Here is a 23133-nt window from a genome sequence, read left to right on the forward strand (position 1 = left end):
AGCTTTGATCTTTCCTGAAACCCATATTCACTAGGAGGTCTCATGGTCGAAGTTCGAGTTTTTTACCTTCTCCCCATTGGCAAGTACTATAAGAATTCAAATCAGATCAAACAAATATTCCAGGAATCTGTACCAAATTTACAGGGTTATGACTGATCCAACAAACTGCAAACTTATGATCAGGATAATAATTTGACAGGGACAAGATCAGAATCCTGACCCTCTACTTTCACTTCATTTGGGTTGAATGAGTATGTAAATAAAACCTAAATAAAAAAGTTTATCAAGAAAATGGGGAAAATATTCATGTGAATTTCCTGCTGATACCCAGAAAAAAATGGAGGCTCCACCCAAATCCCCTCCCATGTTGGTAGTATGGAAAACGTTTTGAGTTCAGCTTAGGATGTATGAACAACAGCTGGTTGTCTGTAACGGAATGTCTTTCCTCTTTACATATTAGTTCCTATCCTTGAACAATTAAAAATACAGCAAAAAATGCAGATTTTTGGTGAAACAAAAACACTTGACCCCCTTATTTTGTGGTTGGGAAAGGCTAAGCAAACCGACTAGATTGCTACAATTTTGAATTATCTAAAATGAAAGATTTCAATAGGAATTACACATAAGGGTTTTGAGAGTTTAATCCAACTACCCATGGGGGAAAGGGAGGGAAGGGCTCCACATGATTGATATGGTGGTGCAAGTCCTACTTCCAGGATCATGAGTTCTGTCTTTGCTTCTTTTTTTTCTAGAACTGATAGGTTTTTTATATCATGGGTTTTATATCTCAAAAGTGAGACCCCTACCATATCAATGCAGCTTAAAAAAATAAAAAAGAGAAATGGGAATCTTGTGATGCATTTTAAGGGCTTCTTCTTCTTCTTCTTCTTTTTCTTTTTCTTTTTTTTTTTTTCTTTCTAGAACTGAGAGGTTTTTTATATCATGGGTTCTATATCTCAAAAGTGAGACCCCTACCATATCAATGCAGCTTAAAAAAATAAAAAAGAGAAATGGGAATCTTGTGATGCATTTTAAGACAAATAATTGGGTAGCCTCATTTTAAGAATCCAAAACTGAAGCATTTACTTGTCGTTCCAGTGTAAACACCCCATTGAGTGTTACAAAGAGTTCCATTTTAATGCTCTCACACCTTTTCCCAATCCAACCTCCTCAGGGTTTGGCTTTGATAACCCAAAAGGTGAACCAAATAAACGATTATAAAAGGCAACAAAAAACATGCACAGCACTTTCTTTCCTTTTCTTTTTTTTTTTTTTTGGTAACCAACTTTCATTAAGGCTGAGCAGAAGCCGAGGTTGAAGAATTCAACCAAGGAGTGGAAAGAGGCCATACTGTCGAGCCCGCAATCGACAGGGCATTCCTTGCTAAGACATGAGCAATTACATTGCTAGTCCTAGGGATTAGTTCAAAATTGCATTCAAGAAAAGAAGACTGACATTTCCTAATATCCATAACAATCGGAACAATTGACAAAGGAACTCTACCCGATGGATTCATAAGGATATTGATTAGCGTTGCACAGTCAGATTGACAGAAAGCACGATCAACACACTCTGCCAATTGCATCCACCATCGCTGTTCGCAATGCCAATGCTTCGCCAATAAGTGCTGAAGCAAAGATTGTTCTATTGGAGACAGCCTTCAGTATGGAACCATTTGAATTATATATGATGTAACCCAGGCCCATTTGCTGATGGGCTGAAATAAATGAAGCATCAGATCTAATCAAAGCCCAGCCCATGGGAACAGAATTGCAAAAAATGTTGTGATCTCTGCCAGCCACCGCCACATCAGTCTCATGCATTCTAGTCACCATTGTTTCTTGAATTTTCCAGAATTCCAGATGCCTTTCAGTTGCTCGGGTTAACACAACAAGTGGTGTAGTGTTGTCCAGCCGGAAAATAAAATTGTTTCTAGCCGTCCACATTTCCCAAAAGATAAAAAAACAGAGACTTATCAGTTTTCTGGCTTCTAACTTGTCGTGGGGGAGGATTGATCTCAAAGCTTGCAACCAATCTGCTGTTTGAAAGTGTTGAGTCGCTGGAGCTCTATAGTTGAGTGGGCTAGCAAACCAGACACTGCGAGCGAAATCACACTCGAAAAATATATGCTCAGTCGTCTCTTCCATGTTGCAGCCACGCTGACAATGATAATCACCAAACATGTTCCTTCTTCTCAAATTTTCTCCTGTAGCCAAACCCTCTGCACATGCTCTCCAGATCAGATTCCGTACTTTTGGTAGTGTATGTGACTTCCAAATCATATTCCAAGTGGTACAAGGTATGGATTTCCAACGAGCTGTTCTTGAAGTAGAGGTCTGTTGTTGTTCTATACCAGTAGCTTTACTGGTAAGAGCATGATATGTGGATTTAACAGTAAAGTTACCTGTTTTTTCAGCTCCCCATATCAACTTGTCTTTAGTAGGAAAGAGGCTAAGCTGGATACTTCTAATGTTAGCAGCATCAAGAGGATGAAAAAACATATTAACATGTCTTCTTTCCAAGCTCTGCTATGGTCATCTATAAGATCAGCCACCAAAACAATCGTGCATTCCTGTGGTTTTGCAAATCTGATTTTACCCCCTTGAGTGTTGAACAACCATCTGTCCTCCCAGATTTTGATGTTGGTTCCTTTGCCTACTCTCCATCTCAAATTTTCTTCTAAAATTTGCTTGCCCTCAAAACTGCTCCTCCAGGCCCAGCTTGGATTGTGACCGAGATTTGCATTCAACAGATCATGACTTGGAAAGTAGATTGATTTAGTAAACTCGGCCCATAAGGTAGTTGGTTCAGTCCAAAGTCTATATGCCACTTTGGTGAGAAGTGCTAGATTCTGTCGCTGGGTATCACGGAGTCCTAAACCCCCATTCTCCTTTGAGGTACACGGTCTCTTCCAGCTGATCCAATGTGGTTTTTGTTTCCCACCATTTTCTCCCCAAAAAAATTTGGCTGAGTGTTTCTTCAGTGTATCATGTAAACTCCTTGGTAGTTTGAAATGGGCACTCGCATATTGAGGGAGAGCCATAGCCACCGATTTCAGCAAGACTTCTTTACCTGCCTGGGATAACAAGTTCAATTTCCTAGTCACCCTTTCTTTTAAAAATCCAAAAGTATTAACTTTTGAGATTCCTATTTCAGGAGGCAAACCCAAATATTTAATAGGTGCCTTAGTGTAAAAAATCTTCAGAATGCGGGAGAACCAACATTTGAATTTGAGTGAAGTATTGGGGCTAAAGACTAAGCTGGACTTGTCCATGTTTATCTCTTGACCACTTCCTTGACAATAGAGCTGAACAGTAGCCTTGAAGTTATGGATTGCCTGCAGATTTAATTCTGAAAATAAGAGTGTGTCGTCCGCAAATAGCAAATGAGATATTCTTGGTGCTCGATTCTTGACTGAGATACCAGATATATTACCATCTTGTTCTTCCTGAGCAATAAGAGAGCTAAAACCCTGTGCACATAGGAGAAATAGGGCAGGAGACATAGGATCACCTTGACGTATTCCCCTTGTTGGAGTAATGTGACTTTGGATATTACCATTTATAAGTAACTTATAGGACACAGAGGATACCAAACTCATAATTAAGGAAATCCATGAAGGTTGGAAACCCAGTCTTACCAGCATAGCCTCTAAGTATGATCATTCCACTCTGTCATAAGCCTTCTTTATGTCTAGCTTGAGCCCCAAAAATTTCTTCTTGCCTTTCTTCCGGGTTTTGATGTAATGAAAGAGCTCATACTCCATGAAGATGTTATCCGAAATATGGCGAGAAGGAATGAAAGCCGATTGATAGGGACTGATGATCGTAGGTAAGAACTCCTTTAATCTTTGTGCAATGATTTTTTATACCACTTTGGCTGCCACCCCTCCCAGGCTGATTGGACGAAATTGGTCCGCTGATTCGGGAACCGGCACTTTTGGAAGAAGGCAGATATAGGAAACATTCAGCTGGGGATCCATTTCACCTGTAGAGAAACACTCAAGGACAAAATTAATTAAAGATTGGCCGGTTGAGTCCCATAGCTTTTGGAAAAAGATGGGGGGGGAGACCATCAGGACCGGGGACTTCAATGGGCTCATAGCAAAGAGGGCTTCCTTAATCTCTTCAACCGATGGTAGTTGACATAGCTTGCTATTCATTTCTAAAGTGACTGTTGGTGTAGTGGCATTAAGAATTTTGTGCAAAGCTTCTGAGTCAATCGGTGTTAAAGTAAAAGCCTTGGTAAAATGGGAAGATAAGAGTTTCTTGATTGTAGATTTTTCTGTAGTCCATTCTCCCTCTGCAGTTTTGAGTTTAAGGATTTTATTAAACTGCCTTCTTTGCAATGTGGTAGCATGAAAGAATGCTGTATTACTATCACCATCTTTCAACCATGAAATCCTTGATTTCTGCAACCAAAGTTGTTCTTCTCTTGTTAACTCCTCCATCAACAGATTGGATAACTTTTTAATGTTTTCTTGTGAAAATAAAGGAGGCGGCAGACTTTGTGCTTTATCCAAGGCAGCCGTGAGCTTCTTGATATTCTTTTGTATGTTACCAAAGGTATCTTTATTCCACTCAATAAAAGTAGATTGAGTTTGCTGCATTTTTTTATCCAAGGAAGTGAACTTAGTGCCTAAAAGGTTTTCACGCAAGTAAAGTTTAAAGAAGACAATTTTCCTACGGTCCTATCGCAGCAATTCTTATTAAAAGGCTTTTTTGATTCTTTGAGTAACCCGAACTAGATTTGAGTCAAATTTGTTGCTCCACTATATGTTATTCGTTTTTCTTCCATTTCTACTTTTTTGGATTTTAGTCCTTGTAGACATGGTTTGAAATCTCACGAGATATCTTGATTTTTTAAGAATGCGAGACGAGATGAAGGGCGAGACTAGATAAAAGGTGAGAATCCCACATCTTGCTTGAAATCTTGCCTATTTCGCTAGATTTATCCCCATATATCACTGGAACTTTCAATTTTTTACCCCACTTTTTCCTTTTTGCTGATTTCAGCTGGATTTTTGCTTATAACTACTCTTATTTGTCTTACGAACTTATGAGTTATGACTTATATAGAACTTCTAATTATTGTATAATTTTATTATTCTATTCTCGAGAGTCAAGATTGTGATACTCATATTGATGACATTTAAGTTATTTGATGTATTTGATACACTTATTTGTCTATCAGTGTTCCCAAGTCCCTTTTCATAATCCTGGAGAGAGGAAGATGCAATTTGGGTTGACATATAATGCGACTTGTCAGACATATTGAGTTATATGGGATTACCCCATTCTCCCCTCCCTCATCGAGATATCATGTGTTTCACCCAAAAAAAATAATAAAGATTGATTGAACCGTCAAAATTTGTAGCGTGAAGTAAACTTACTAAGTAGATCAGTTTTGTGGGGCCTTAAAGGTTAAGATGGGTCATCCAGTTAGCCAAAAAATGACCATATCTCAACAAAGATCTCACCAACTCGGTCAAGATCTCGCTCTCTTGAACCATGCTTGTGGATTTAAACTGTTTGACTAAGGTTTAACTTCTCAACCAGTTCCCAAAGTTTGGGTTGCCGGAACAGAAACAAAAAATTTGTTGATGCTCTAATCCACAAGAGGAACATCGATGAAGCTTCCACTGCTTGCCTATGGATATCATCTTTGTTTATTTAAGATCTGATTTAAGAGCACATTTAATACTAGAAGGTATGCCATTACCTTTTCATGAGTAAGAAGCTTCCAGACAATTGAAAAGATACGATCAGAGAAGGTAATTAACTTCCCTATGAATAAAATTTTGTCTGATTAGGTGAACATTTTCTGACCAAAATCTATTTTGTTAAGAAATGATAACTGTTAAACTCCCATACAATTTGTGGAGAGGTGATGAGACAAGAAAATTAAACAACTTGAATGCAAATATTCTAATATAATCAACTTAATTAAACAAGGTTCCACATAATTTGAATACTAAGAAACAGGAACGAAGCCCAAAAATAGTAATAAGTCGTGTCAGCTTGCACAAAAAATAACAAGATCAGAATCAATCTGACTACTGTTAAAAGCATTAACAGCTTATACCAGCTCTGAATAAAAATGGCCAGTCCCATAATTAAAGCTAAGCTACGAATACAATAACTGGAAAGCTTGTTCTATGAAAGTTACAGCAGCGATCTTGCTGGGAATCAGCAGGACTTACAAACTGGTCAGTGGAAACTCTGCCAATAAAAGAAACATGAATGTTCAGAATTCCAAGAATTGAGAATTAAGTAAAAATCATGAAAACAAACCTGATATCTCAAACTCCTAGTTCTCTTGGTTCACTTCCAGATGCTTCAGCTTTGATTCCAATTCATCCTCATTTTCATCACCTACCTCTTTGGAGTCATCTTCATCCTCTTCCCCTTCAGGGTCATTCTCATCCAAGGGCCCAAGCACATCAGGCGATTTCTTAAATATCTCCTTTAACTCATCAATACCTTCATCAGAAATAAAATTACTATCTATGTTCAGCAACTTGAACTTGGGCTTATGCACCACTGCCTGTGCCAAAAGCCTGGCACCAGCCCTCCTCATTGATGTAGTGCTAAGATCAACTTCTTCTAGCTGGTTGTGACCATCTTTCAATGCCTTGGCAATTACAATAACACCCTCATCCTTCAGTTCATTCTCAGACAAGTTCAGTTTGGTAAGGAACTGCTTTACTGTAACACAGGCAGCAATGGCAGGAGCAGCTTCAGCAGTAATGTCATTTCCCGCCATATCCAAAATCTCCAATGATGTAGCAGATTCTTTCAGGGCATTTGCAAGAGCCGTAGCTCCTTCATCTTCCAGGTTCAGGTAGCTTAAGTAAACTTCTTTAAGACCGGCACCAGCATGACTTGAAAAAGCTTTGCTCAGAGCAACTCCAGCATCCACACCAAACATGTTATCACGTAGGTCAAGCTTCTCCAAATGAGCACATGTTCCAAGTGCCTCTGCAAGGGCAAAACCTCCTTCAGATCCTACCCTTGTAGAGGAGCATCTAAAATCCTCCAGTGAAGGTGATTGCTTCACAACCTCAGAAATAGCAATAGCCCCCTCATCTCCTGTCATGTTATTGTGAAAGTGAAGGACCTTAAGCTTCTCTGTAGAAGGAATTAGCTCACATACAGCACGTGCAGCCTCCTCAGAGATTCCATCATTCATCAAATATAGCTGCTCCAAGCTTCTCTGAGATTTCAAGAGTGCAGCAAATGCCCTCACACCCTTCTCACCTAAGGCATTATTCGAGAGGTTCAGATATTTCAAAACACAGCCTTCCAAGGCTGATGAAAAGATATTCATCACTTCAAGAGCTTCTGCCTCCGGTCTTCCTGCAATAAAATCTGATAGATCTACTTCAGTTAATTGATCATTAAGAGATACCAAGATGGGCCCAGCAATGTGTGCTGCACCAATGCCAAAGCTTCTATTGCTGAAACATATCTTTGTGTATGAATTCCCCTGCTCTTTTAAAGGCCTGAGAAGCTCCTCCGCCTCCTCTTCATTAATAAAGTCCCGACGGCCTCTAGAGATGTCGAAAAGAGTTTCATGAGATTGCAAACCATTGTCAGATATTGTGAGTCCCTCGTCATTTTTAGTTTGTGAGCCTTTTCTAAGAACATCTAACATAAGCTTGCTAGACTCTTTGGCATAAAGTTGCACTGCAGAACTTCCATCACCATCTGGCTCCTCCTCATGATGTTGATTTGCAGTCGCAAAAGCCATTTCTTCTATTTGTCTGGCATTCTCCTCAGCTTCTTCTTTGTTCAAGAGACCATACTTTCTGGAGAAAATGGATGGACTGGAAAGGTTCTTGGTCATTCTTTCCACAAGCATAACCCTTGTACTCTGGCTGGGGGGCCACAGTTTAATTGAAAAAGGGCGTTGTTGAAAAGTCTCCATTTTGTCCTGCAACCACATCCTCCAAACTATAAGACTATGGGGAAATTAAAAGAACAAGGATCAAGCAGTAGAAAATTTCAGTGCTAATACAAAAGTCATAGGTGATCAATTCCATGACAATAATGCCCTTTGGTAGGACCATGTTTTATCAGAAGCTAAATAGTGACAATGATGGCAATGACCACCAATAAACAGTGACATGGTAAGTGTCACCACTCAAAATAAGTGTCACTCATTAACACCATACCTCTATAGCAAAAAAACCTCAAGCAAATTTAAATGCAACAGAGGAACCAGTGAAAACTGAAGAGACATGTACCCTTTCAATTGTACACTGAATTCAGATTATAAGAAAACAGGTAACTGCTAATTTAAAAACTCTCAGTTATTAGAGTTGTGATAATGACATATTGATACAGTTTATCATAATAAGGGGTGAGACTACAAAGAAAACAAAAAAAAATGAAAAGGGAAAAGGGAGGTTAGAGGCCAAAAAAAGGCTCATATACATATAGGCATAATAATAGCATACCACCAGAGGCTCCAAGCCTCCAATCACTGCAGTTAAACCACTTCCTGTCCCCACAAAAACACATCTCTTTGACCAGTACATAAAACTAAATTAAAATGCATGCAACTAAAACAAGGGAATCAGCAAAATTAGAGGCAAATAGCAGAAGTAAGCTCAACATCAAAACCACTGCCCCATCTCAACACTAGCCACCACAAAAACACCATGCAACCATCCCATAAACAGGTGCCTCACAAAGGAGGAACACAGACAAGTTCCAATGAAATCCAAGCAAAAGTAACTCAACAGGCCTTGTTAGTTATTGCAGTCATACAACTGGTTCCTTCACTTAATGCAGACAAACCCAAAGCTAACTCTCCGAAATTTAACATTACTAACAGCATGAACTAGCCAAAATTTTAACAAATAAATTAATAGTAATCACTGAAACAGTTTTTTTTTTATTTTTTTATTTTTTTTATGACAATAAACATTGCAGGATTTTACTGTTCTGTATCCCACCTTCCACCTGATACTTGGTGAGCTTTCCTGAAAACCCAAAAAGTAAAACAGATGATATCTGCATGAGTATGGGGAGGGCATATGTTTTTTTTTTTTTTTTGGTTATCATACTCAGACATACAGTTTCTTCGGAGACCACTGAAAGAACCAAAATTGATCTGTTAATTACCTGTGATGCTTAGACTAGAGATCCCATTTCTCCTAGAAACACCTACACAAAATTACAAACTGATGGAAACTACAACATTTTATGTAATAACACATAATGAGGCTTTTTATGTTTATTAGAAACCTATAAATCTGCAACTTAAATCTCCAAAATAAATATTAGAATCTTAAACACAACTTTAGAAACACCCTAATTTAAAATCCCTGGTTAGCAAATAAAGACTTAATTTTGGATTATTACTTTAGAATCGGCAGGGTGGTAACGCAATTCATCTCATACAAACAGCGAGCATCCCTAGTAAATCCTAGTATTAGTGAAGACATTTATCTCTAGACAGACTGCTTATGAATCCCATCTTTTCCACTGACCAGGAGTTTTCACACACTCATCCACATCAAGATAGTGTACTATAGCCAACACAAATAAATAACTTGCACAACACTATCCATTAAGAAAATAAATTCAACAGAAAACCAAATTGGCGAACAGCACGTTATACATCAATAAAATTGGAGACAGATAGAGGAATACGGATCTGTCATTGAAAATTGCCATCACAGTAATTAGCTAAGCCAAGCCAAGAAAAAGGATACTAGTGCTCTTTGCCCAACACCCACTTTCCAGACACCTCCCTCGCCCAACCAAGAAAAAAGAAAACTCTTCAACAAAGAATCAAATCTAAAAGATCCAAACCGTTGAAGCGCATTCCAAGACTCAAAATGGAAATACAAAGAAGAGAGAGAGAGAGAGAGAGAGAGAGAGAGAGAGAGAGAGAGAGAAAGGAAAGTACATGAAAGGGATTCTTTGAAAAACAATCGAGATAACAGTTGGGCGTAATGGAAGAGAAAAACCCTAGAAATTTGTCAGAATAAAAAGAGGGGAAAAGATGGATCACCAAGAAATATGCAGGAAAATGGAAGCAAAGAATAGCAGAGACGACGATTCTCCCTCGCTTCTGCAACTCTGGTGTTGCTCGCCTTGCCTTTCCGGCTTTGCTAAAAATTAGTAAAAGTGAGAGAGGGGAGGGGGTGAAAACTGAAATATGGGTAGGAAAAAGGGGTCGTCTTGTAAATTTGAATGGGTAACAAAGCGGTGGAGGGAAATGAAACGATTTAAAGTCAAAATAGTGGAGGCAAATCAAAGAATTTTTATTTTTTATTTATTATTTTTGGTGCAAGTGGGACCCAGCTCCCAAAGGATAAAAGGAGAACCATACGATCACGATGGATTTGATTCTGATGGATCATTGATATCTTGACCTCAGTGGTTTGAAGAAGATCAATTCTTGTCTTAAATTATTTTTATATGTTTCTATACTAATAAATTACTCTTTATTTAAAAATATATTTCTGTGCTAATAAATTATTCTTTATTTTAAACTATATAAATTTGATGAACTCGTTCTAGAAAATATTTATCAGTTGTACTCATAAAATAAAGAATCTTGTTTTCAAATAAGGGAATGGGGCTTACCAAAAAAAAATGTAAGGGCATGGGGTAGGAGAGAGGTAGAATGGGCTTATGAGCGAATCCGGATCCTCACCTCGTCGGGGAGCACAGACTGCTCCCCGACGGCTTTCCAACCTCACAAACACGTGTGGGGCCCACAGGTGAAAATTTGAAGTTTTTTTTATTTTTTCAAAAGTGTTTTTCACCTGTGGGCCCCACACGTGTTTGTGTGGTTGGAAAGCCGTCAGAGAGTAGTCTATGCTCCCCCGACGGGATGAGGATTCGGACCCTTATGAGCAGGGATGAGGTGGGGTAGGGGTAGTCTAGGGAGACGTTTATCGTCGGAACCATTTCATCAAGTTTTTATTCCCTCGATAGAATGAGCTCTATATTCTTATAAAAACCATTGTTCAACCACTTCTCTTACCGATTCATCTTTAAAGAACAAAAGAATAAGCCACTTTAACAAACACCCACCACCTATTCCCCTATCCTCTAAGAACAAAAAAATGTTAGAACTTTTCTTTGATACCATTATCAAATGTATGCTTCAAAGAAACCCCATTGTGTGTAGGGCATTGAAATATTAAGTTTTTGTTATGCTATAACTCGAATTCTTGTATCCGATTTGAAAAATGAACCTACACCAATATATTTTGGGAGGCAACCCGAATGACCCATTTGGGAGATCTGTAATAGAAGCAAAAGGTTTGGGCCTATTACTAATCTTGATTGATCTATGGAGCGGGTGTAAGGGTTTATGCCCCAACCCAATGGATCGACTCGTTTATCCAATTAGAGTGTACATATATGTATCTTATATTCCTCTACTATATTATTGAGAGATTTGAAATTTTCGGATAAGGTTTTGAGTGAGAGTTCTTGTAACGTTGTTCTTGACAATTGATTATGAAATATTTTTCTGTTTTTGTTCTATATAGTTAAAAACCCCTTCATCTTCGCCTATGGACATAACATACAACATTAGCGTGTGAACCAGACTAAATCATCTTTATGTGTTTTCGCTTTGTTTCTATTTTAATTTGTTATTTCATGGTGTTTGTTTTAACGTATGTATTAAAATTAATTAACCTTTTTTTTTCTCTCTTTTTTATTATATAAGGGAAGTGCACAATTTTCTTTAGTCCTAAATTAAAAGCCTAGAATTGGAATTCGGACTAATTAATACATTTGTTTCTTGGTACAAAGACGTTTTTATATATAGCAGACGGAGATATTACATATACCATCAATGAAAGTCGAATCGAGCAACCCTACAATTAATTAATACATGCTTCAATTCTTATTTAAATATACAGTCCAATAATCCAATGGTTCATATTTGTTCATGTATGAATATACATATACAGAAAGTACCCTCTGCACACGGTGGTGGAGGTGAAAAGGTTCTTTTAAATTGGTCACAAAGAATAATTATCTTCTCCTACATCACCCTTCTCTTCAAAGCAAAGCTTATAACAGTGGTTGGCAGTAACTGTCACTGGCTCCACCAACCAAAGCACAACAAGGACTTCCATTTCCATGAACAGTGACTGGTCTCTCAACTTGGAATTTGAAATCATCATAGAGACATTCAAGTTCAACCCAAACACTGTAGAACCAATTTACAGCCGAAGGTATAATCAAATCAATCAAATTCGTGTATAAAAAACTGTAGATCTTCACAATAGACAATACCCGGACCAAGTGCAACCTCCTGGGCATCAAATTAAAGCTTATATATCTTAATAAAGAAACCAGAATCATCGATCAACAAAATTAGTTAATTTGTCATAAGATCATTGATCGTCGATGCCCTCGCGGATCCTTTACCTTGATCTTCCAATGCCCATCAGGCAACTTGGCTTTCTTTGCCCAAGCTCTTTGCATTCTCAGGCTTGAATCCATAAACCTAGAGAGACCACAAAATCCACGCAGTCTCTTGGGCATGGCATCATAGACTTGCCACCACCTCTTGTGAACTAAATCACTTGCATAAAGATGGTGATCCAAGACATCCCAATTGCAGTCATAATCTCTGTAACACGTCCATGGCTTCAAACCCAAATAATGAATGGCATATACAGATTCTGGGATTCTGCGTTCAGTCACATTTTCCTGATCATCAAAAATCTTCAAGTAATTCAATGTCTTAGGCCAACGATGCCACCATGTAAAGGCTTCATTGAGGAAGCCTTGATCTCCTCCGTTATAAGAAGCCAAGGTGAATCTCTTCTGCATTAACTTCTCAAACATACACTGTGAGGGTTCTATCAGCATCACACCAGAGTTGAAGAGTATGTTGTCATTCCCAACAGCCGATAATTGTGAATTCGCAAAGAAACTATCCATGTTCTTGACTACAATAAGATCAGAATCTATGAAGATGATCTTATCATACTCAGTGAGTAGCCACATTCTAAGCTTACTGTAGTTCCATTCATTGTAAGCATCTTTCTCTGCATATGGGCTTTGAATCCTCTCAATGTGCTTTATCTTCCATCCAGCAGCTATGAGTGCACGCTTGCTTCTCTTGGTAATGGATTTGTCAGCAAGGAGGACCAGATCTTTGGTGGATTTGGTAAGGATTATGCTTTGGGCTAACGCTATGGCACCACAGACATAAGCCTCAGAAGAATGGAGAATTGTTACATAGGCTTCTCTTGGGTGGTCTATGGGATTCCCAAGCTTTGAGAACAGGTACTTTATTCTTCCATCACCTGCATCTCAAACACATCAACAACAGCTTAATATCATCAAGAACTAATACCCTTCTAAAACATTACCATAATATATAGAACAAATTACATTGACACCTCACTTTATGTTTAAAAAGCACAAAGACCCTAAATTTGAATTTTTATTGGATATATTTGTTTAATTTATCACTGAAAATATTTTAGGCATTGTTTATTATAGGGATATTTTTTGAAAATAAGCAGTAATTTAATTATTTTTAGTGATAAATCTGACAAATATATCTAATGAAAAATCAATTTTTGGGGTCTCTGGGCTTTTTAAATATAAACTGAAGTGTTAGTGATTTGAGGCTTCCATTTTGGGGTGCCAGTGCAATTTGCTATAATATATATGTATCCTTAAGTAAAACATTCTAAAATGACAAAACTACCCTTCTCATCTTCTCGTCCCTCGACAAACTAACCCTACAAGCAACCCCTCCCTTCTCAGAATGTCAAACAATACGGCATCGGTAATGCATGACAATTAATTGGTAGGGTATAGAAACTTGGCACCCAAAACTGAAATCATATAGTACCATTTTTGTATCTAAATTTGCAAACCCTCATCATACCATTGGTTAACTTCGGTACAAAAATGGTATGAATATATAATTAGATAGTATCGTATGCTCTTGATATCTACACTATATAAAAACAATACAAGAGTAGTACAAAACTATAAGTAAATGATACAATATGGTTTTGATATGTAAATAACATTATTTAGTATCGTTTCAATATATACCATTGATATGACATGCGAAGCTAGTACATTACCATATCAAATCGTCAACCATTTTAAAGACCATACCGTATCAGTCGGTTCAATATGATACAATTTTATACGGTCGGATTTGAATCAAATTGACACCTCTACCCCTTTCTCTGGCTTGTCATTTCTTTCCTATATGAATAGGGCTTAAGAGAACCCTGCCAGGGTCTGGTTTGATTGGGTTTGGGTTGATGAGAAGTTAAGGTTTAGACTGAACCAACCCTTACCAAAATAAAATAAATATGACTGACCCAACCTATTTCAACACATTGACACCACAACCCTAACTTGACTAGTGTTTTTTCAAATTCTTGGGACACGTATGCGCCGACAATTTAGAAAGAGTTAACTTAAAGATAGAAAATTAATAAATTATCACATGGGTTGTGGTGTCGTAAGAGGAAAAATAAATATATTCTAATATTCAAATAATAAAAATAATAAAGGAGAGAAGAAGTCGTAAGAAGAAAAATGAACCTTGCTTGACGTAAGGTATAGCAAGTCTGCAAGTCCCCACAGGCATTTCAACCACCCCTTTCAACCTCTTCAAGTCTGGTTTGTAGACCCAGAAATCTCCTTCGTGTCTCAACAGATCATCACACCTGAAAATCTCCCACATCGGCTCGCAAGATCCCACGAACACGGCGAACACCGGCCGCCCTCCGCCGTCGTCATCATCTTCTTTACTCCGTCGACGACCATTCTTTACAATCAAATTAGCGACAACTAGATTCACTTGCAGCCTAATCGCATCTCTCACCCCTTTCTTGTTGGTCTTCTCTGTGTTTTCACAGGAAATTCTGGCCACCACCATGTCTAACTCACCGTATTCTTCGAAAGCCGGCATGGGAATTTCTGGGCATCTGGGTAATGGCCATCTTTCCTCATTGATCCATTCAGGGAATAAGTCTTCCCATCTCACCTCCTCTTTCACTGGATCAAAACTTATTAAACTAGTCTGATCGGTACTCGCCAGTTCATCCCATGCTTCTCTTTCTCTTTCGCTAAAGTTTACCAATCCAATCTTGGTGTTCCCAGCTCTCTCTTTGAGTTGCTGTAACACTTCGTCAACCAGTAGCATGAGCTGTGGCTTTGGTGGTGATGGCGGCGGCGGCGGCGAGGGGACTGATTAAGGGGAACCTGATCATCTGGATCTTCATCATCATCATGATCATGATCTTGTAGTTGATGTTGAAGACAGTTGGTGGGATCTTGATCTTGATCAGGAGTAGTAGTGCTAATATTGTTTAACAAGATCAGATGTGAGGAGAAGAACCTGAGGAGTAGAAGGAAGAGAGAGAGGGAGAGAAGAAAGAAGAAGAGAAGCTTATTCGGATTCAAGTTAGAGGCGGCGGCATGGATCTTCTTGATTTTCTTGACACCCATATTTTTGTTATATCTTAGTTGGTCTGGTAGAGGTTGTCAAGAAAGTGGAAGTGGAAGCAAAAGCAAGCAAGCAAGCATTAATCTTCTTAAGTGTCATGAAAGTAGAAAGGAGCATGTGATATGACCATCTGGATTAAGGAGAGAGTGGTTGGAAAATGATGCTGGTGCTGTGCTGTGCTGTGGACCTGCATGTGGTGCATCTCTCTCTCACTTTTATCTTTTCCTACTCCATCATGCAGTCCTATTAACTTAATGAATACACAAGGCCTCATTAATGATCCAAGAAAGGGGGACCAGACCAGAGTTTAAAAACCCAAGATCGGATCCGATCGAATCAGTCCTGGTTTTCAATTTCCAGAAATCGATTACCAATCAATGTGAAAGGATGTCAATGATACGGTTTCTGCATGGTAAAAAAAAAAATCAATACGGAAATCATACCTTACCATTTTGTATTTATATTTACAAAACCGTTACATTACAATATGATTTTGATACAAAAACAGGTTATATAGATAATTAAATTATAAAATACGGTTTTGTTATTGTTGAGGGAAGATCAATCTTCTCGACCAACCCCGGTTCTCCTTGGTCTTGGTCCTCCTCAGCTTCCTAAAAGCAAAGCAAAAGTGAGACTGGGCTGCCTCAGAGGACGGGAAACCACCTCCAATGATTAAGTCAATCTTAAGGAAGAAGCTGGGAATCAATGCTTGCAGAATAAATGATAAAGATTCACGAATGAATGTTTTTCATGGAGTTATGAAAGAGAGTAATGGCTGGAGAAGCTCTGGTTATACTTGAGAGTGTCGCCACTACTATTTATAACGAACCTGTGACCCTTCCTTGCCTGCGAAGGCCGACTGACCTTTCGTGATGGAGCTCAACGGTGGAGATGGCTTTTGTATCCTGGTGACGTCCTCCTTTGGCAACCGCAGTCCACAGGGCTGCTGTGAGCACCTTTTATAATCAAGGAGTCAACTCAGGTATCGGCTTGATGTGACATTGTTCCTTGGTTAAGGAGACAAAGAGTGATGTCGCTATCCTCATGGCAGTCTTAGAGCGAATGTGGAGCATCCAAGCCGTCCCAGACATTTATTGTTGAAATTAATGCTAAGAAGCACCGCCAACGAGGAGATATCAAGATCCCCAAAGGCTGTTGGCTTTGTTGAAAAGACATTGGGCCACTGGATGTCTGAGGCATCTAGGCTCAGCGAGCCGCTCTTGTACCGCCCTTCGTCATCCGAGAAGTCCCTTGTTCCAGCTAGCGAGCAACATTAATTTGTTTGAACCGCCAAACCGTCGGGTTGGGTCAACCGAACCATTCTAATTTGGTGGTTCCCTTCAGGTCACCCATAACAGTTATATACTTATATAGTACAAAATGGTATAAATGGTACAAAAACAATTACTTTAATATATACTATCAGTATCACACGAGTATAAAGGGTAAAAAACGATTACTTTATATACAATCAGTATCACACCCTTGGCTAAAAAAAATCAGTATCACACCCAAAACCCTTATCATATCGTACTGCAATAGAAGTCATTTTTTAAAACTACACCGTTCCATTTTTTGAACAGTTTGAGATGATACAGTTTTAGATTTGGATTTCCTCCACCTATCTCCTACCTTCTACTCAATTTAATGTTATGTTACATCTATGTGACACATACACCTTGTGCCCACTTATTGTTAGGTGAACTATAAGACAAAATTTTAGATGTAGAATGCACCTGGATGGAGAGAATTTGAGCTGTACAATTCTACACAAAAAATCTCATTTCTATTAGAAATAATCAACACAAAGGTTAAATTCAATTCCCACTAGGCCACTACTGCATGTTGCTTGAAACACACTTCTTATTGAATTATTGACAGTCCATTCCATTTTTACCAAAAAAATAAAAATACTTTCCACTCAGAATTTTATCAATTACATTGGATCCGTGGAAATTAAACATCACTTAAGGGACTACCAATCATTGCAGGGTGATGTCTCAAAATCACCCTCCCTAATGCGTTCCTCCTCTTCATCTCTTGATTAACAAATAATTATTTTTAATAAAATAAATTTGAGATTTTTTTCATGGGGTTCACTTAAGTTGAGCTTAAATTCTTGACTCTCACTTAAGTGGAGAAAATTTCAAGTTACCCATTGTTAAGTCTCCTAAGTTTGATCATTAGTTTTTCAAATCTTAGTAGTCAACCGTCCAAAATACCCCTCACACATGTAAATGACCATAATGCCACTCTTGCTTGATATGTGCCCATCCCTTAGGTACACTTAATTAGCCGGAAACCCCACCAACCCTCCTCTGTCGACAACCCTTAGTTTTCTTCTATGTCTCTCTTAGTTTTGTCAAGTCTTCTCCTCCTGTTGGATTCCATCTCCTTCCTTTTGATCCTTTTTCTTCATTGTCTCTAATGGTGACACAGTCGACTTGCTAGGTGGTGGGGAATGCCATGTCAGTATTGCCACATCAACCTCTATTAGTTTTGATGATAACAAACATAAATTACCAATGTCTACATTAAGTTGTGATTGTCCAACTCATTACTAAAACAAATTGACCAAATCCGATTTATTGGACCAAACTCACCAAATGTTCAAGCCCAAGTCAAGCTCAAGTAATCTTGGACAATGAACCAAGATCAAGATGAGCATCAAGATCAAAGCACAAGAAGATGGGAAATCAAGTCAAGTTCAAAACTTAGATGAATTCGGGACTTAGGACACATACATATGCACTTATATGTAATCGCATCAAATTATATGCATATTATGTCACTAGACTGACCTAAGACATATTAGGAGAGTGTATGAGGCTTAGAGTTGGCTAGAAATACCAAAAACCCAATCAAGTCCTTGTCCAAACCTACTTGTGCACTCTGTGCTGTAGACGGACATCCGTCTGGTCACTAAGTGCCAAACGAATTTTCTATCTAGCTAGACAAAAATCTAGTAAGACGGACGTCCGTCTGGTCCTTACTTAACCCAACGACTATTTTTAGCGGCTAAAATTTGAAACGGATCTCCATCTAGATTGAAATTTCATAGAAATTTCTATCTGTTGGGAGGTTGAGCCAAGCAATTGAATGCCATCTTTATAAGCCCAATCACTCCCATTTGAGAACTTCTACCTTGCCTATTGAGCATATATTTACTACCTCACAACTTTCAAAGCTCTCAAATTGATGAACAAGCATTGATCATTTGCCTTCCAACTTCACTCAACTTTGATGGGCATTCAAAAGTTGTCAAGCAAGCTCATTAGAGTAAAGCTTGGAGTGACTAAAGGTCATTGGGACTTCATTAGTTGTGCATATCTTCCATTGAGCATTCATATCATTGTATCATACTCACATAAGGGGTAAAGTATCACACTCGCTTGTTAGCTAATAGCTTCAAATTCTTCAAATTATATTGATTGTTCAATTCTAGTCTAGGTTGATTAGAATTGGTAGAGGGTGTTCTCACCCTACTTAGAACAAAGATTGTAAAGGGTGCTCTTGCCCTATTGAACATAGATTGTAAAGGGTTTGATCTCTACCCATTATATTAAAAGAAAATCACTAGTGGAATACTCTCTTGAGGCCAAAAAAAGAGTAGAGTAGACTTGCAAAGTTGAACCACTAAAAAATACTTGTCTTGTAGATTGATTGCATTATTTAGTTATCATTTAAATCTACAATTTACTTTGTATTTGCAATTAAATCGAAAAATTAGACAAGTCCACTAGTTGCAACCTATTCACCCCCCCCCCTCTAGGTTGCCTTAACACTAGGGTATTCAAATATGGATGAGTAGATCACTATCCAAGAAGCTGCTTTGGTTGGACAAAAGAGCTGGAACATCTTATTCATATATTTTCCAATCAAAATTCTCATAACTCACAATAGTAGAACCAATTAGATCACAAAGAAATCATAGATAGTTTCTAAGTTTAAGAAGGTGATTTTGGTTCTAAATCAAACAAGCAATGCTCAGTTTCTTTGTGGTCCTTCTCCTTCCTTTTCCTATTCATCCTCATTGGCTCCATATCAATCTCAAATCCTAAACTTAAACCATCTCCGCCTCAAACACCCACCACAATCATTCAACCACAACCCAAAAATTAGATCGACAAAGAAGGAAAATGGGGAAAAAACACATTCAGAGAGCTTTGTGGATTAATTTGTTTTATGGGTTTGATATTTTTTGCATGAGAGAGTGAAATCCTAGAATTGTCTTTTCCGTCAAAAAAATTGGAATCAAACATGAGGATTCGACCGGCGGTGAGCTTTGGTAGAGGAGGGGTGGTGGGTAGGTATAGGAAGAAGATGAGTGATCCCTTCACCCACCTAAGGATTCAGTATGAGAAGGGTATTATGGTCATTTACATGGGGGAAGAGTATTTGGATAGTTGACCACTAAAATTTGAAAAACTAAATGTCAAATGTAGGAAACTTAAAAATAGGTAACTTAAAATTTTCAAAAAAGTGAAAAATGAATAATTTGAAAATTTTTCCACTTAACTGTACAGAATTTAGAACTACATAAGTGGATACAATGAAAAAAACTCAATAAATTTATCTTAACATTTTTTATTTTTTTTTTAGTAATGTAAATTTATCTTAACATTAAAGTATTCCGATCCATGGAGTTACAATTCTAACCGTTTCAGCTGGAATGTGAAGCGAGAATCTGTCTAGGATCTTTCACTTGTATCTCCCAGTGTCCATTGGACAAATTATAGATCTGTGCTCTACTTCTCCACTTGTTGATCCTCGCATCCATGCGCTCTGTAAGACCACAATACTTCTGCAACCCCGCAGGCATGGCGTCATAGACTTTCCACCACCTGTGATGAACCCAATCGCTAGCAAAACGTTGATAATCCAGCCTATCCCAGTTACAATCATAGTCTCTATAGCACATCCATGGTTTCAAGCCCAAATAATGGATACCATACACATTCTCCGGCACTTGATGATGATGATGATGATGATGATGATGCTTTATGCCATCTTTCCCTCTCGACCCATTGATGAAGACCTTCAAATAATTCAATCTTGAAGGCCAACGGTGCCACCATGTGAAAGCTTCATTGAGGAAGCCTTGATCTCCTCCATTGTAAGAAACCAGTTGATGTCTTTTCTTCATCAATGACTTGAACACACACATTGATGGCTCGATCAACATGATCCCACTGTTGAATAGAAATTTATCATTTCCTACAGCTGATAATTCGGCTGACTCAAAAAATTTATCCATGTTCTTCAGAACAATTGAATCAGAGTCTATGAATATGACCCTATCGTATTCGACTAATTGCCACAACCGGATCTTGCTGTAGTTCCACTCGTTGTACGCATTTTTACGGCCAAGTGAGTTTCGAATGCGCTTGATGTTCTTGATTTTCCAGCCAGATTTCCGAAGAGCTTTTCGCGTTCTCTTGCTGATGGATTGATCGGCCAGCAGGATGAGATCTTTGGAAGAGCCAGTTTGGATTATGCTTTGTGCTAAAGCCATGGCACCACATACGTATGCTTCTGATGAATGCAGAACTGTTACATAGGCTTCTCTTGGTTGCTCTGTTATTGGGTTATACAGTTCGGGGAAATCATAGTTAATTCTTCTTTCACCTGCATGTCAACCATAACCTCCTTATATGAAGTTTGAATTTTAGTAGAGGAGAATCTAATGGGAAACATAAAAGCCCATTAAAAAGGCTTAGGGTTGGGGGCTCATTTAATTTGTTGCAACTCATCAACTACCTCACAATAAGACCAGTAGAGTCTTGGTAACTGGTAAAGCTAACTGCACTGCTAAACTTAATTAGAGCAAAACAACCTCTTCAACAAGAACTAAGTTATTGGCTAGCTATCTAGCCTGGGAAGTTGAAGGGATCTGTGATCATAAACATGAGCAATGAAGAGAAGATTGGATGGAATGGGCTCACCTTGTATCATATGAGGTAAAGCAAGTTTGCAGGATCCAACAGGCAAATGCACCTTTTGTGATAGTCTACCCAGATCAGGTCTGTAAATCCAAGAGTTACCTTCATGTATCAAGAGATCATCACACCTGAAGATTTCCCACATGGGCTCACAAGACCCAATGAACACAGCATATATTGTATGATCTTCTTGGTCATCATAATATCTTTTGCCACTTCTCACTACCAAATTAGCAACCACTAAGTTAACTTGTAACCTGAAAACATCCCTTAACCCTCTGCCTTGTTTCTGAACTCCATTTCCACAGGAGACCTTGGCTACCACAATGTCAAACTCTTCATAGTCTTTGAACCTTGGCATTGGGATCTCAGGGCAACTGGGTTGTCTCCATTTCTCCTCTTCATCAATCCATTCAGGGAACAAATCCTCCCACTGTATTTCTTCTCGAACTCGATCAAAACGAACCACACTTGTTCTTCCCAATGCCGCCCATTCTTCTTCTTCCTCTCCTCCTTCCTCTATGTTCACTAGACCAATCTTGGCATCCCTTTTGAAGACTTTGGCAATGAAATCATATGGAGGGAACAGTTTCTTTTGCAGTTCGATAGGTTTCTCAATTGCCCAGTTGGATGCATCTCCAGACAACTGATTTTGCAGGTGATGAACCACAATGTGGTGAGTTTTTGGCAGGAAAGTTGAGGTTAGAATGAGAAGGAAGAGAGAGAGTGAGAGAAAAAAGATGGCAAAGAGCTTGAACCTGAGAACTGAACCTCTGGACTTTGACGCCATTTCAGCTCCCCTTGTCCTATTGTAAAAGCTTCAAGTCTATGTTTTTGTTGTTTACCCCAAAAAATGAAAAAAGAGTTTGTCTTGATAAAAGGAAGTAACTCTGCAATAAAGTTGACTTGGGTTATACAAGGGCTTGTTCATGGACGCATAGACTGATCTCTTTTAGACTTTGTCAATCTCTCAAGGTCATAGGGAACCAACGAAAGGATAAAGAGCTTTTGGAATTCAATAGAGAACATTCAAGTACATCCTGAAGTTGAATACTTCTATTTTATATCATAACTTGCCCTAATTATGCTTAATCCATCTCTTATTAACTTAATTTGATTCATTTCTTTTTTCATCAATAAAAATAAAAAGGCACAAAAAGAAGTTGGTCTACCATTGCATGCAAAATGAACCATTTAATAGTTTGTTCCTAATTTGGTGACCATGGACAATAACAATGAATATAATTTGAACCTGAAAAGGCCACACCCTTCATGTGACCTACCAAGGTACCAACAAGTTATATATACCAATTCCAACTAATAAAGTATATATAGGGAAATTTTCAACGCCACCCAGTTACTTCCTAAAACTAATGTCATCATGTCATCCTACTTACCTAATATATCATGCAAACCCTTTATTACTAACATTGTTAGTCCTAATAGCTTTTATTTATTCATTTTTAATGCTATACTTATATCGGAAGAAAATGGAGTAGAGGAAAATAAAAAATGGGAGAATAGAAATCATATAGAAGATGTAAGAATGGAAGAAGAGGGGTGGACAAAGATGAGTCGAGCTTAGGGTTTTTAGTTCACGGGTATTATGATGTTTTTTAAAAGATTAACTTGTGGATCTTTCTCTTTCTGATGTCGGGGACTCCCTGCAAAAGGCGAGAGTGAAACCCTGGTGCTCCTTTTTCCCATTGAG

The 23133-nt window shown here is 38.3% G+C and overlaps 2 protein-coding genes and 1 pseudogene across 3 annotated transcripts; all 3 read right to left on the reverse strand.

The window, feature by feature from the left end:
* Positions 1-5837: 5837 nt before the first annotated feature.
* RANGAP2 (RAN GTPase activating protein 2) lies at positions 5838-10109 on the reverse strand. Of its 2 annotated transcripts, XM_089137323.1 has the most exons (3): positions 10027-10109; positions 6294-7935; positions 5838-6221 (listed from the first exon to the last, which is right to left on the reverse strand). In XM_089137323.1, the coding sequence occupies exon 2, from the start codon at positions 7927-7929 to the stop codon at positions 6310-6312; it is 1620 nt and encodes a 539-aa protein (XP_088993449.1). In that variant the 5' UTR covers positions 7930-7935; positions 10027-10109; the 3' UTR covers positions 5838-6221; positions 6294-6309. The 2 variants fall into 2 exon arrangements, with proteins under 2 accessions (XP_088993449.1, XP_088993442.1); XM_089137316.1 differs by having other exon boundaries at positions 5840-7935.
* Positions 10110-11746: 1637 nt separating this feature from the next.
* LOC149028517 (putative UDP-glucuronate:xylan alpha-glucuronosyltransferase 5) lies at positions 11747-15519 on the reverse strand. The gene is given in 3 exon segments (XM_089137306.1): positions 11747-13300; positions 14571-15218; positions 15221-15519. Coding segments are annotated over 3 exon segments (1836 nt in total). The 5' UTR covers positions 15480-15519; the 3' UTR covers positions 11747-12371.
* Positions 15520-20143: 4624 nt separating this feature from the next.
* LOC149028518 (putative UDP-glucuronate:xylan alpha-glucuronosyltransferase 5 pseudogene) lies at positions 20144-22212 on the reverse strand (annotated as a pseudogene).
* Between the last annotated feature and the right edge of the window lie 921 nt (positions 22213-23133).

Source organism: Hakea prostrata, chromosome 1 (assembly GCF_041222555.1).
Source record: "Hakea prostrata isolate BN-2017 chromosome 1, UWA_Hpros_2, whole genome shotgun sequence".
In the NCBI taxonomy this organism is placed as follows: Eukaryota; Viridiplantae; Streptophyta; class Magnoliopsida; order Proteales; family Proteaceae; genus Hakea; species Hakea prostrata.

Bases quoted from the DNA above. Each gene is read 5' to 3' on its own strand.
- RANGAP2 (XM_089137323.1), bottom strand. From the start codon at position 7,929: ATGGAGACTTTTCAACAACGCCCTTTTTCAATTAAACTGTGGCCCCCC.